General features: G+C 46.8%; 1 protein-coding gene across 2 annotated transcripts in view; it reads left to right on the forward strand.

The window, feature by feature from the left end:
• Positions 1-501: 501 nt before the first annotated feature.
• APOO (apolipoprotein O) overlaps positions 502-14,442 on the forward strand; it is a 32,615-nt gene continuing 18,674 nt past the window's right edge. The window contains exons 1-2 of one of the 2 annotated variants that reach the window (XM_038757234.1): positions 502-630; positions 6,353-6,460. In XM_038757234.1, coding sequence (XP_038613162.1) covers positions 622-630; positions 6,353-6,460 — 117 coding nt within the window. In that variant the 5' untranslated portion in view covers positions 502-621. The remainder of the gene's footprint in view (positions 631-6,352; positions 6,461-14,442) is intronic. The other variant, XM_038757233.1, reaches the window with a different exon arrangement.

The following is a 14,442-nucleotide window of genomic DNA, read 5'->3' on the forward strand; positions in this document are numbered from 1 at the left end:
GCACCGCCCCATCGCGTCCGCGGCGCTACCTAGCAACAGGCGGGGCGGAGCCAGGCATGCGCCGCTGCCTAGCAACCGGCGTGATGGAGCCGCGCATGCGCTCCCGCCTCCGCGCTGCCCAGAAACCGGCGGGGCGGAGCTGCGCATGCGCCCCCGCCTCCGCGCTGCCTAGCAACCGGAGGGGAGGGGCCGCGCGTGCGCCCTCGCCTCCCAGCAACTGACGAGGCGGAGCCGCGCATGCGCCGCTGCCTAGCAACCGGCGTGGCGGAGCCGCGCATGCGCTCCCGCCTCCGCGCTGCCCAGAAACCGGAGGGGCGGAGCTGCGCATGCGCCCCCGCCTCCGCGCTGCCTAGCAACCTGCGGGGCGGGGCCGCGCGTGCGCCCTCGCCTCCCAGCAACAGACGAGGCGGAGCCGCGCATGCGCCCCCCCCCCCGCGCTGCCTAGCAACCGGCGGGGTCCGTTCGCCTGTCCGTCCCTCCTGGTGATCAATAAAGTTGGTCGTACGGGTCCCCGTCCGCACCGCGTTTGGAAGGCGCGCGGCCCTTTTGGGCCGCCGTAGTGACGTCACCCGGGTGGGCGGGGCCGGGGTGACCCCGCCGAGAGGCGCCTCGCCCGGCAGCATGTTCAAGGTGAGCGGCTCCTCCGTCATTCATTCATTCAGTCATTCATTCATTCGTCTTTCGTGAGCGCTTACTACGTGCGGAGCACTGGGCTAAGCGCTGGGAGAGATACAGACAGTCAGCCCCCCGTGGGACATTAATATTCAATCAATAAATTACGATTGAATGAATGAATAAATGATTGATCACCATTCATTCATTCATTCAATCGTATTTATTGAGTTCTTACTGCGTGCGGAGCACTGGGCGAAGCGCTGGGAGAGATACAGACAATATGCCCCCCGTGAGACATAAATATTCAATCAATAAATGCGATTGAATGGATGAATAAATGAAAGATTGATCACCTTTCATTCATTCATTCAATCGTATTTATTGAGCGCTTACTGCGTGCGGAGCACTGGGCTAAGCGCTGGGAGAGATACAGGCAATCAGCCCCCCGTGGGACATAAATAGTCAATCAATAAATGCGATTGAATGAATGAATAAATGAAAGATTGATCACCTTTCATTCATTCATTCATTCAATCGTATTTATTGAGCGCTTACTGTGTGCGGAGCACTGGGCTAAGCGCTGGGAGAGATGCAGGCAATCAGCCCCCCGTGGGACATAAATAGTCAATCAATAAATGCGGTTGAATGAATGAATAAATGAAAGATTGATCACCTTTCATTCATTCATTCAATCGTATTTATTGAGCGCTTACTGCGTGCGGAGCACTGGGCTAAGCGCTGGGAGAGATGCAGGCAATCAGCCCCCCGTGGGACCTAAATATTCAATCAATAAATACGGTTGAATGGATGAATAAATGAAAGATTGATCACCTTTCATTCATTCATTCAATCGTATTTATTGAGCGCTTACTGTGTGCGGAGCACTGGGCTAAGCGCTGGGAGAGATGCAGGCAATCAGCCCCCCGTGGGACATAAATAGTCAATCAATAAATGCGGTTGAATGAATGAATAAGTGAAAGATTGATCACCTTTCATTCATTCATTCAATCGTATTTATTGAGCGCTTACTGCGTGCGGAGCACTGGGCTAAGCGCTGGGAGAGATGCAGGCAATCAGCCCCCCGTGGGACATAAATATTCTATCAATAAATATGATTGAAAGAATGAATGATCACCTTTTATTCATTCATTCATTCAATTGTATTTTTTGAGCGCTTACTGCGTGCGGAGCACTGGGCTGTACGCTGGGAGAGATACAGACACTCAGCCCCCCGTGGGACATAAATAGTCAATCAATAAATACGATTGAATGAATGATTACCTTTTATTCATTCATTCATTCAATGGTATTTATTGAGCTCTTACTGCGTGCGGAGCACTGGGCTAAGCGCTGGGAGAGATACAGGCAATCAGCCCCCCGTGGGACATGAATATTCAATCAATAAATACGATTGAATGAATGAATTATCACCTTTTATTCATTCATTCACTCGTATTTATTGAGCGCTTACTGCGTGCGGAGCACTGGGCTAAGCGCTGGGAGAGATACAGGCAATCAGCCCCCCGTGGGACATAAATATGCAATCAATAAATACGATTGAATGAATGATCACCTTTTATTCATTCATTCATTCAATCGTATTTATTGAGCGCTTACTGCGTGCGGAGCACTGGGCTAAGCGCTGGTAGAGATACAGGCAATCAGCCCCCCGTGGGACATAAATATTCAATCAATAAATACGATTGAATGAATGAATGATCGCCTTTCATTCATTCAATCGTATTTATTGAGCGCTTACTGCGTGCGGAGCACTGGGCTAAGCGCTGGGAGAGATACAGGCAATCAGCCCCCCGTGGGATATAAATATTCAATCAATAAATACGGTTGAAAGAATGAATGATCACCTTTTATTCATTCATTCATTCAATCGTATTTATTGAGCGCTTACTGCGTGCGGAGCACTGGGCTATACGCTGGGAGAGGTACAGACACTCAGCCCCCCCGTGGGACATAAATATTTAATCAATAAATACGATTGAATGAATGATCACCTTTTATTCATTCATTCATTCAATCGTATTTTTTGAGCGCTTACTGCGTGCGGAGCACTGGGCTAAGCGCTGGGAGAGATACAGGCAATCAGCCCCCCGTGGGACATAAATATGCAATCAATAAATACGATTGAATGAATGAATTATCACCTTTTATTCATTCATTCAATCGTATTTATTGAGCGCTTACTGCGTGCGGAGCACTGGGCTAAGCGCTGGGAGAGATACAGACAATCAGCCCCCCGTGGGACATAAATATTCAATCAATAAATACGATTGAATGAATGATCACTGTTCATTCATTCATTCAATCATATTTATTGAGCGCTTACTATGTGCGGAGCACTGGGCTAAGCGCTGGGAGAGATGCAGACAATCAGCCCCCCGTGGGACATAAATATTCAATCAATAAATACGATTGAATGAATGATCACCTTTTATTCATTCATTCACTCAATCATATTTATTGAGCGCTTACTGCGTGCGGAGCACTGGGCTAAGCGCTGGGAGAGATGCGGACAATCAGCCCCCTCAGTGACCTCAGTGAGGTCACTGAGGCCCAGAGAAGTGAAGTGATGATGATGGTATTTGTTAAGCGCTTACTATGTGCTAAGCACTGGGGGAGATACAAGGTCATCAGGTTGTCCCACGTGGGGCTCACAGTCTTCATTCCCATTTTAATAATAATAATAATAATAATAATGTTGGTATTTGTCAAGCGCTTACTTTGTGCCAAACACTGTTCTAAGCGCTGTTGAGAAGCAACGTGGCTCAGTAGGAAAGAGCCCGGGCTTTGGAGTCAGAGGTCATGGGTTCAAATCCCGCTCTGCCAATTGTCAGCTGTGTGACTTCGGGCAAGTCACTTAAATTCTCTGTGCCTCAGTTGCCTCATCTGTAAAATGGGGATTAAGGCTGTGAGCCCCCCGGGGGACAACCTGATCACCTTGTAACCTCCCCAGCGCTTAGACACAGTGCTGCACTAAGCACTTAAAAAAATCACAATTATTATTATTATGGAAAACATCAAAACTTTCTCCCGCCCTCCGTTTTATGCCCCACTTCCCCACGCCAGCCAGAACCTCATTTATGATTCTCTGAGTCCATTTTGGGGTTTGGATGAGAGATGCTTTCGGAATGGAAACTAATTGCCGAGGAGATAGCATTATGGTGACACAAAGACCCATTGTGTGGGGAAAAGAAAATATTCCAGACTCAGATCGTCTTGGAAACCAGGGGAAGAGCTAATTAAGAAATGGAATTTATTATTTAAAAAAAATGAAGAGGGGGAGGGGGGGGGTGGCATTTTCTTGTCACCATAGTCGCACATGCCATTTGTAGACCGGATTCGAAGGCAGGGAAGTTGTGGGCTTTCTTGGGAATCATCCGATCTCCTTGTCAGAAATACCACAGGGAATGTTTAGGAGCCTCCTATGGAAGAGGTCAATGGCTTCGTGGCCCCGACCTCTCTACGTGAATTGTCTGTGTGTAGACCTTTTTTGGTTTCATTCATATCGCAGCTGGGCCCAAGTGCTATTTTTTAAAAAATAGTATTAAACACTTACTGCTCTAAGCGCTGGAGGACATCAAAGCTAATCAGGTTGGACACAGTCCCTGTCCCACGTGAGGCTCACGGTCTTAATCCCCATTTTCCGGATGAGGCACAGGGAAGCGAAGTGACTTGCCCGAGGTCTCGGAAGTGATTCGAACCCAGGTCCTACTGAAAGCTTCTCTGCTGTGGCCCTGAGAATATTCAGGGTGCTGATGTCACAGTCAGCATTTTTCATGTTTATGACTTAATCCGGTCTCTCCTGGCTGTTCTCCTAATGGGTGCCGTCTTACTCGGGAGAAGTGGTGTGGCCTAGTGGAAAGGCCTGCTGTGCGCCCTTGGACCAGTCACTTCAGTACTCTGGGCCTCAGTTCCCTCATCTGGAAAATGGGGATCAAGACGGGGAGCCAACACGTGGGAAACCGGCTGTGTCCAATCTGATTAGATTGTATCTACTCCGGCTCGTAGTACAGTGCCGGTCACATAGTAAGTGCTTTACAAATACTATATAAAAAAAGAGACAGTCCATAAAGAGCACTGTACTAAGCATTTGGAAAAGTACAATAAAACAAAAAAAAAAAGACACATGCCCTGACCACAGAGGTCTTAGGGACTAGAGGGGGAGACAGACGTTCATAGAAATAAATAAAATTGCAGGTAAGTACATAAGTGGTGTGGGGCTTGCGGGGGGATAAATAATAATAATGATGGCATTTATTAAGCGCTTACTATGTGCAAAGCACTGTTCTAAGCACTGGGGAGGTTACAAAGTGATCAGGTTGTCCCACGGCGGGCTTGCAGTCTTAATCCCCATTTTACAGATGAGGGAACTGAAGCCCAGGGGAGTGAAGTGACTTGCCCAAAGTCACACAGCTGACAATTGGCGGAGCCGGGATTTGAACCCATGACCTCCGACTCCAAAGCCCGGGCTCTTTCCACCGAGCCGCGCTGCCTCTCATAAATACTATGAGATGAATATGGAGCATTCATCCATGAATAAAGGGAGCAAGTCAAGGCGACGCAGAAGGGAGTGGGAGAAGAGGAAAGAGGGGCTTAGTCAGGGAAGGCCTTTTGGAGGAGATAATAATAATAATAATAATGGCATTTATTAAGTGCTTACTGTGTGCAAAACACTGTTCTAAGCGCTGGGGAGGTTACAAGGTAATCAGGTTGTCCCATGTGGGGCTCACGGTCTTCATCCCCGTTTTCCAGATGAGGGAACTGAGGCCCAGAGAAGTGAAGTGACTTGCCCTAAGTCCCACAGCTGACAATTGGCGGATCCGGGATTTGAACCCATGACCTCCGACTCCAAAGCCCGGGCTCTTTCCACCGAGCCGCGCTGCCTCTCATAAATATTATGAGATGAATATGGAGCATTCATCCATGAATAAAGGGAGCAAGTGAAGGCGACGCAGAAGGGAGTGGGAGAAGAGGAAAGGGGGGCTTAGTCAGGGAAGGCCTTTTGGAGGAGATAATAATAATAATAATAATGGCATTTATTAAGCACTTACTATGTGCAAAGCACTGTTCCGCGCTGCCTCTCATAAATACTATGAGATGAATATGGAGCATTCACCCATGAATAAAGGGAGCAAGTCAAGGCGATGCAGAAAGGAGTGGGAGAAGAGGAAAGAGGGGCTTAGTCAGGGAAGGCCTTTTGGAGGAGATAATAATAATAATAATAATGGCATTTATTAAGCACTTACTATGTGCAAAGCACTGTTCTAAGCGCTGGGGAGGTTACAAGGTAATCAGGTTGTCCCATGTGGGGCTCACGGTCTTCATCCCCATTTTCCAGATGAGGGAACTGAGGCCCAGAGAAGTGAAGTGACCTGCCCGAAGTCCCACAGCTGACAGTTGGCGGATCCGGGATTTGAACCCATGACCTCCGACTCCGGGCTCTTTCCACCGAGCCGCACTGCTTCTCCAGCGCCTCTTGCCTCTCACTAAGCTTTGAAGAGGGAGAGAGTCAGTGTCGGATTTGAGGAGGGAGGGCGGTCCAGGCCAGAGGGAGGACGTGGCCCAGAAGTCGGTGGTGAGGTGGAGAGAAACGAGGTTAATAAGAATGGCATTTATTAAGCGCTTACTGTGTGCAAAGCGCTGTTCTAAGCGCTGGGGAGGTTACAAGGCTCCTTAACGGCTCCCCCTTCCTCGCCTAATGTGTGCTCTGATTATTCAGGTGGTGTGGTGGTCTGCTGGGCCCGCCAGCCTCAGTCTTCTGTCCTTCAAGGTCTACGCCGCCTCCAAGAAGGAAGCCCCTCCGAGGGTTACCCTCCAATTGGATGAGGTAAATCCCAGCCCCTTTCCCGGCGCAAAACTGTCTGACCAACTGTCCCCCTCTCCGTCCCCCCATCTTACCCCATTCATTCATTCATTCATTCATTCATTCAATCGTATTTATTGAGCGCTTACTGTGTGCAGAGCACTGTACTAAGCGCTTGGGAAGTACAATCAATCAATCGTACCTCCTTCCCCTCCCCACAGCACCTGTATATATGGATATATGTTGGTACATATGTATTGCTCTATTTATTTATTTTACTTGTACCTATCTATTCTATTTATTTTATTTTGTTGGTATGTTTGGTTCTGTTCTCTGTCTCCCCCTTTTAGACTGTGAGCCCACTGTTGGGTAGGGATTGTCTCTAGATGTTGCCAATTTGTACTTCCCAAGCGCTTAGTACAGTGCTCTGCACACAGTAAGCCCTCAATAAATACGATTGATGATGATGTCGTCTCCCCCTTTTAGACTGTGAGCCCACTGTTGGGTAGGGACTGTCTCTATATGTTGCCAATTTGTACTTCCCAAGCGCTTAGTACAGTGCTCTGCACATAGTAAGCGCTCAATAAATATGATTGATGATGATGATGTCTCCCCCTTTTAGACTGTGAGCCCACTGTTGGGTAGTGACCATCTCTGTATGTCGCCAGCTTGTACTTCCCAAGCGCTTAGTACAGTGCTCAATAAATAGGATTGATGTTGATGATGATGATGAGGTGTAGTAGTACTTATTAATCGCCCAGAGGGCCCAGTGCCCATTACATAGGAGCAGCGTGGCTCAGTGGGAAGAACACAGGCCCCGCCTTTTGTCTGTTGTGTGACCTTGAGCGAGTCACTTCACTTCTCTCCCCCTTTTAGACTGTGAGCCCACTGTTGGGTAGGGACTGTCTCTATATGTTGCCAATTTGTACTTCCCAAGTGCTTAGTACACTGCTCTGCACACAGTAAGTGCTCAATAAATACGATTGATTCTCTGGGCCTCAGTTACCTCCTCCGTAAAATGGGGATTAAAACCGCGAGGCTCAAGTGGGACCTTGTCCAACCCGATTAGCTTGTAGCTACCCCGGTACTTAGTACAGTGCCTGGAACGTTGTAAGCGCGTAATAAAGACCGTTTAAAAAAAAATTCCGTTGTTGGAGAAATGCCTTCATCATCATCAATCGTATTTATTGAGCGCTTACTGTGTGCAGAGCACTGTACTAAGCGCTTGGGAAGTCCAAATTGGCAACATCTAGAGACAGTCCCTACCCAACAGTGGGCTCACAGTCTAAAAGGGGGAGACAGAACAAAACCAAACATACTAACAAAATAAAACATGGCCGGTCACTGTGCTTGGTAAGAACATTATTCTGCGCTTATTCCTGAATCCAGCCTCATTTGAAAGCTCGGAAGCTCCAACTCAAGAAGTGCTAAGACCAAATTGCCTCTTTTTTTAAATTTTCCTAAGCTCAAATCCAAAGGAAACGCCTTAAAAAATGTAGAAAGAGCTTGGGCATGGGAGTCAGAGGACCCGCGTTCTAATCCCGGCTCTGCTGTGTGACCTTGGATAGGTCACTTAAATTCTCTGTGCCTTAGTTTTCTCCACTGTAAAATGGGGAATCAATCCCTGTTCTCCCTCATATTTAGACCGTGAGCCTCATGCGGGACAGGGACATAATTAACTTGGACCTATCCCAGCTCTTAGAACAGTGTTTGACACGTAGTAAGGGTTTAACAAATGTCCTAAAAAAAAATCACAAGGTCTTAATTTTTACTTATACATGCCCGAGAGAGAACAATTAGTTATCTTGGACAAGATTCCTCTGGCGTGACAGAATTTTTCCATCCGGCTTCTCACCCTTCCCTCTCAGTAGAAAGTGAAGTGGAAAAAGTTTTAGTAGTTGGCCTTGATTTCCTCTTTTTCAGAGCCAGGAAATTCATGAATTCATAAATACGATTGAATGAATAACGCTAGGGTTCCTACTTTTTGGTTTGTTGTCTGTCTCCCCCTTCTAGACCGTGAGCCCGTTGTTGGGTAGGGACCGTCTCCATATGTTGCCGACTTGTACTTCCCAAGCGCTTAGTACAGCACTCTGCACACAGTAAGCGCTCAATAAATACGATTGACGATGATGATGATGATATGTTGCCGACTTGTACTTCCCAAGCGCTTAGTACAGCGCTCTGCACACAGTAAGCGCTCAGTAAATATGATTGAATGAATGAATACGGGCAAATCCCTTCTACCTGCTTTTTGTCCCCTGAATCACAGCAGTTTCTCTGATTCCTTACTTTCCTAGAATCGACTGCAAGCTCATTGTAGGCAGGGAACGAGTCTGTTATACTTTGAGTTGTCCTCTCCCAAGCGCTTAGGACAGTGTTCTGCACACTAAGCGCTCAATAAATACGATTGATGGGTATCTGTTATTTAAAAGGGGCAGGTGGGGATTTATCCTCTGCTGCGATTTGAGAATTGGCCTTAAAAGGGGGAAAAAATGCAGTGTAATCAGAGCCGGTCTTCTTAAAGACATTCAGCATCCCCGAATATGAGGCAAGGGACTATCTGTTGTATTTATGGAGCGCCTAGCTGAGTGCAGTGTACTGGACAAGTGCTCAGGAGAGTACATTAAGACACAATTCCTGCCCTCAAGGAAGTTTACAGTCTTAGAGGGAGAGGCAGACCCAAAGGAATTATAGAGAGGAGGAAGAAAATGGAAAATTGCATGTACCTGTATATATGTTTGTACATATTTATTACTCTATTTATTTTACCTGTACATATCTATTCTATTTATTTTATTTTGTTAGTATGTTTGGTTTTGTTCTCTGTCTCCCCCTTTTAGACCTTCTCTGTGCCTCGGTTACCTCGTCTGTAAAATGGGGATTGAGGCCTTGAGCCCCATATGGGACGGGGGTTTGTGCCCAACCTGATTTGTATTTATGGAGCACCTAGCTGAGGGCAGTGTACTGAACAAGTGCTCAGGAGAGTACATTAAGACACAATTCCTGCCCTCAAGGAAGTTTACAGTCTTAGAGGGAGAGGCAGACCCAAAGGAATTATAGAGGGGAGGAAGAAGACAATGGAAAATTGCATGTACCTGTATATATGTATGTTTGTACATATTTATTACTCTATTTATTTTACTGTACCTGTATATATGTATATATTTTTGTACATATTTATTACTCTATTTATTTATTTTACCTGTACATATCTATTCTATTTATTTTATTTTGTTAGTATGTTTGGTTTTGTTCTCTGTCTCCCCCTTTTAGACCTCCTCTGTGCCTCGGTTACCTCGTCTGTAAAATGGGGATTGAGGCCTTGAGCCCCATATGGGACGGGGGTTTGTGCCCAACCTGATTTGTATTTATGGAGCACCTAGCTGAGGGCAGTGTACCGAACAAGTGCTCAGGAGAGTACATTAAGACACAATTCCTGCCCTCAAGGAAGCTTACAGTCTTAGAGGGAGAGGCAGACCCGAAGGAATTATAGAGGGGAGGAAGAAGACAATGGAAAATTGCATGTACCTGTATATATGTATGTTTGTACATATTTATTACTCTATTTATTTTACTGTACCTGTATATATGTATATATTTTTGTACATATTTATTACTGTATTTATTTTACCTGTACATATCTATTCTATTTATTTTATTTTGTTAGTATGTTTGGTTTTGTTCGCTGTCTCCCCCTTTTAGACCTTCTCTGTGCCTCGGTTACCTCGTCTGTAAAATGGGGATTGAGGCATTAAGCCCCATATGGGACGGGGGGTTTGTGCCCAACCTGATTTGCTTGTCTTCACCTCAGTGCTTAGAACAGTGCCTGGTACATACAGTAGCCACCCCCGATTATATATGTTTGTACATATTTATTACTCTATTTTACTTGTACATATCTATTCTATTTATTTTATTAGTATGTTTGGTTTTGTTCTCTGTCTCCCCCTTTTAGACTGTGAGCCCACTGTTGGGTAGGGACTGTCTCTATATGTTGCCAACTTGTACTTCCCAAGCGCTTAGTACAGTGCTCTGCACACAGTAAGCGCTCAATAAATACGATTGATTGATTAATTGATTGATTTAGACTGCGAGCCCACTGTTGGGCAGGGACTGTCTCTATATGTTGCCAACTTGTACTTCCCAAGCGCTTAGTACAGTGCTCTGCACACAGTAAGCGCTCAATAAGTACGATTGATTGATTGATTTAGACTGTGAGCCCACTGTTGGGTAGGGACCGTCTCTATATGTTGCCAACTTGTACTTCCCAAGCGCTTAGTCCAGTGCTCTGCACACAGTGAGCGCTCAATAAATACGATTGATTGATTGATTGATTTAGACTGCGAGCCCACTGTTGGGTAGGGACTGTCTCTATATGTTGCCAACTTGTACTTCCCAAGCGCTTAGTACAGTGCTGTGCACACAGTAAGCGCTCAATAAATACGATTGATTGATTAATTGATTGATTTAGACTGCGAGCCCACTGTTGGGTAGGGACTGTCTCTATATGTTGCCAACTTGTACTTCCCAAGCGCTTAGTACAGTGCTCTGCACACAGTAAGCGCTCAATAAATACGATTGATTGATTGATTGATTTAGACTGCGAGCCCACTGTTGGGTAGGGACCGTCTCTATATGTTGCCAACTTGTATTTCCCAAGCGCTTAGTCCAGTGCTCTGCACACAGTAAGCGCTCAATAAATACAATTGATTGATGTAGTTATGGTATTTGTGTGTACTATGTGAGAAACACTTTCTAAGCGCTGGGGTCAATATAAGATAATCCACTAGACACAGTCCCTCTCCCAGACTGGGCTCACAGTCTGTCAGAGGAAGAACAGGGATTCAATTCCCATTTTATGAATGAGGAACAGAGAAGTAAACTGACTTTTCCAAGGTCACACAGCAGGCAGCTGGCAGAGCCGGGATTTCAAATGGAGGTTTGTGTGTTTCACTTGTTTTGTGGTATTTTTTAAGCGCTTACTGCTGACTACGTGCCAGGCTCTGTTCTACGCACTGGAGTAGAACCAAGCTAATCAGGTTGGATACAGTCCCTGTCCCACATGGGGCTCACCGTCTTAATCCCCGTTTGACAGAGGAGGGAACTGAGGCACGGAGAAGTGAAGTGACTCGCCCAAGGTCACACAGCGGACAAGTTGCGGACCTGAGATTAGAACCCAGGGTTCTTGGACTCCCGGGCCCATCCTGTTTCCACTAGACCACGCTCCTTCCCGTGTGTGTGGATGAAGAAAAGCTTATTTGGTAGAATAAATGATAGTTTATACATATCTATTCTATTTATTTTATTTTGTTAGTATGTTTGGTTTTGTTCTCTGTCTCCCCCTTTTAGACTGTGAGCCCACTGTTGGGTAGGGACTGTCTCTATATGTTGCCAATTTGGACTTCCCAAGCGCTTAGTACAGTGCTCTGCACACAGTAAGCGCTCAATAAATACGATTGATGATGATGATGATGATAGTTTATGAGAGCTCACCTCCTCCAGGAGGCCTTCCCAGACTGAGCCCCCTCATTCCTCTCTCCCTCCTCCCTCCTCCATCCCCCCCATCTTACCTCCTTCCCTTCCCCACAGCACCTGTCTATATGTGTATATGTTTGTACGTATTTATTACTCTATTTTTCTTGTACATATTTATTCTACTGATTTTATTTTGTTAATATGTTTTGTTCTCTGTCTCCCCCTTCTAGACTGTGAGCCCACTGTTGGGTAGGGACCGTCTCTAGATGTTGCCGACTTGGGCTTCCCAAGCGCTTAGTACAGTGCTGTGCACACAGTAAGCGCTCAATAAATACGATTGAATGAATGAATGGTTCTAGACACATAACTCCTACAGAATGAAATCTTCAAAACCAAGCTGAAGAAGCCAACTAAAATGCTTCGGTTTGAAGCTCCGCATTTTCGTTTCAGTGGCCCCATCAGTTAAAAAGGAACAAAATCCAAATCATCATCATCATCAATCGTATTTATTGAGCGCTTACTATGCGCAGAGCACTGTACTAAGCGCTTGGGAAGTACAAATTGGCAACATGTAGAGACAGTCCCTACCCAACAGTGGGCTCGCAGTCTAAAAGAGTCTAAAAGACCAAATTTGCTCTTGCCAGAGGAAAAATTCCTTCGGTTGGAGAGATTTCTCACACGCTGGAAACTATTCCCGTCCTTCTTGTAAGCGGACGGCCCCTTTGCTCCGAGATCAGCGGAACAGTGGTCTTTGTTCAAGTTTCGAGGTTTGACTCAGCCTTGGGAAATTTCAAGCTAAAAGGCAAATCCCGGGGTGCGTGACCAAGTGAAGCACGGGCCGGATTCTTCCCGGGCCCGTTTGCCGAGAGGTTATTTTGGCTAAGGAAGCGGGAAGTTGGTCAGCCAGATTCCTTGGGATCTGGGGGAGGTCACGGGCCTCTCTGGGGGTCCGGTGCCGATGGCAATTACGTTCTGCTCTTTTCGACCCGCTCCTGGACGCCACGGGAACGCCGTCACGGAGAAGCAGCGTGACTAGACTGTGAGCCCGCTGTTGGGTAGGGACCGTCCCTATATGTTGCCAACTTGTACTTCCCAAGCGCTTAGTACAGTGCCCTGCACACAGCAAGCGCTCAATAAATACGACTGGAAGCAGCGTGACTAGACTGTGAGCCCGCTGTTGGGTAGGGACCGTGCCTATATGTTGCCAACTTGTACTTCCCAAGCGCTTAGTACAGTGCCCTGCACACGGCAAGCGCTCAATAAATACGATTGGAAGCAGCGTGACTAGACTGTGAGCCCGCTGTTGGGTAGGGACCGTCCCTATATGTTGCCAACTTGTACTTCCCAAGCGCTTAGTACAGTGCCCTGCACACGGCAAGCGCTCAATAAATACGACTGGAAGCAGCGTGACTAGACTGTGAGCCCGCTGTTGGGTAGGGACCGTCCCTATATGTTGCCAACTTGTACTTCCCAAGCGCTTAGTACAGTGCCCTGCACACAGCAAGCGCTCAATAAATACGACTGGAAGCAGCGTGACTAGACTGTGAGCCCGCTGTTGGGTAGGGACCGTCCCTATATGTTGCCAACTTGTACTTCCCAAGCGCTTAGTACAGTGCCCTGCACACAGCAAGTGCTCAATAAATACGATTGGAAGCAGCGTGACTAGACTTTGAGCCCGCTGTTGGGTAGGGACCGTCCCTATATGTTGCCAACTTGTACTTCCCAAGCACTTAGTACAGTGCCCTGCACACAGCAAGTGCTCAATAAATACGATTGGAAGCAGCGTGACTAGACTGTGAGCCCGCTGTTGGGTAGGGACCGTCCCTATATGTTGCCAACTTGTACTTCCCAAGCGCTTAGTACAGTGCCCTGCACACAGCAAGCGCTCAATAAATACGATTGAAAGCAGCGTGGCCTAGTAGGTAGAGCCCGGGCCTGCGAATCAGAAAGTCATGGCTCCTAATCCCGGCTTTTCCACGTGTCTGCTGGCTGACCTGGGGCAAGTCACGTCACTTCTCCGTGCCTCAGTTCCCTCATCTGTCAAATGGGGATCGAGACTGTGAGCTCCACGGGGGACAGGGACCGTGTCCAACCCGATTTACTTGTTTCCTCTCCAGTGCTTAGTACAGTTCCTGGCACATAGTAAGCGTTTAACAAGTACCACAATTATTGTTACTTTACTAACCCAGACTGAGCCCCTTCCTTCCTCTCCCCCTCGTCCCCCTCTCCATCCCCCCGACCTTACCTCCTTCCCTTCCCCACAGCACCTGTATATATGGATATATGTTTGTACAGATTTATTACTCTATTTATTTTACTTGTACATATCTATTCTATTTTGTTAGTATGTTTGGTTTTGTTCTCTGTCTCCCCCTTTTAGACTGTGAGCCCACTGTTGGGTAGGGACTGTCTCTATATGCTGCCGATTTGTACTTCCCAAGCGCTTAGTACGGTGCTCTGCACATAGTAAGCGCTCAATAAATACGATTGATGATGATGATGTTATCATTATTAACTTCAAAGACGAAGGA

This window comes from Tachyglossus aculeatus, chromosome 15 (assembly GCF_015852505.1).
Source record: "Tachyglossus aculeatus isolate mTacAcu1 chromosome 15, mTacAcu1.pri, whole genome shotgun sequence".
NCBI lineage: Eukaryota > Metazoa > Chordata > Mammalia > Monotremata > Tachyglossidae > Tachyglossus > Tachyglossus aculeatus.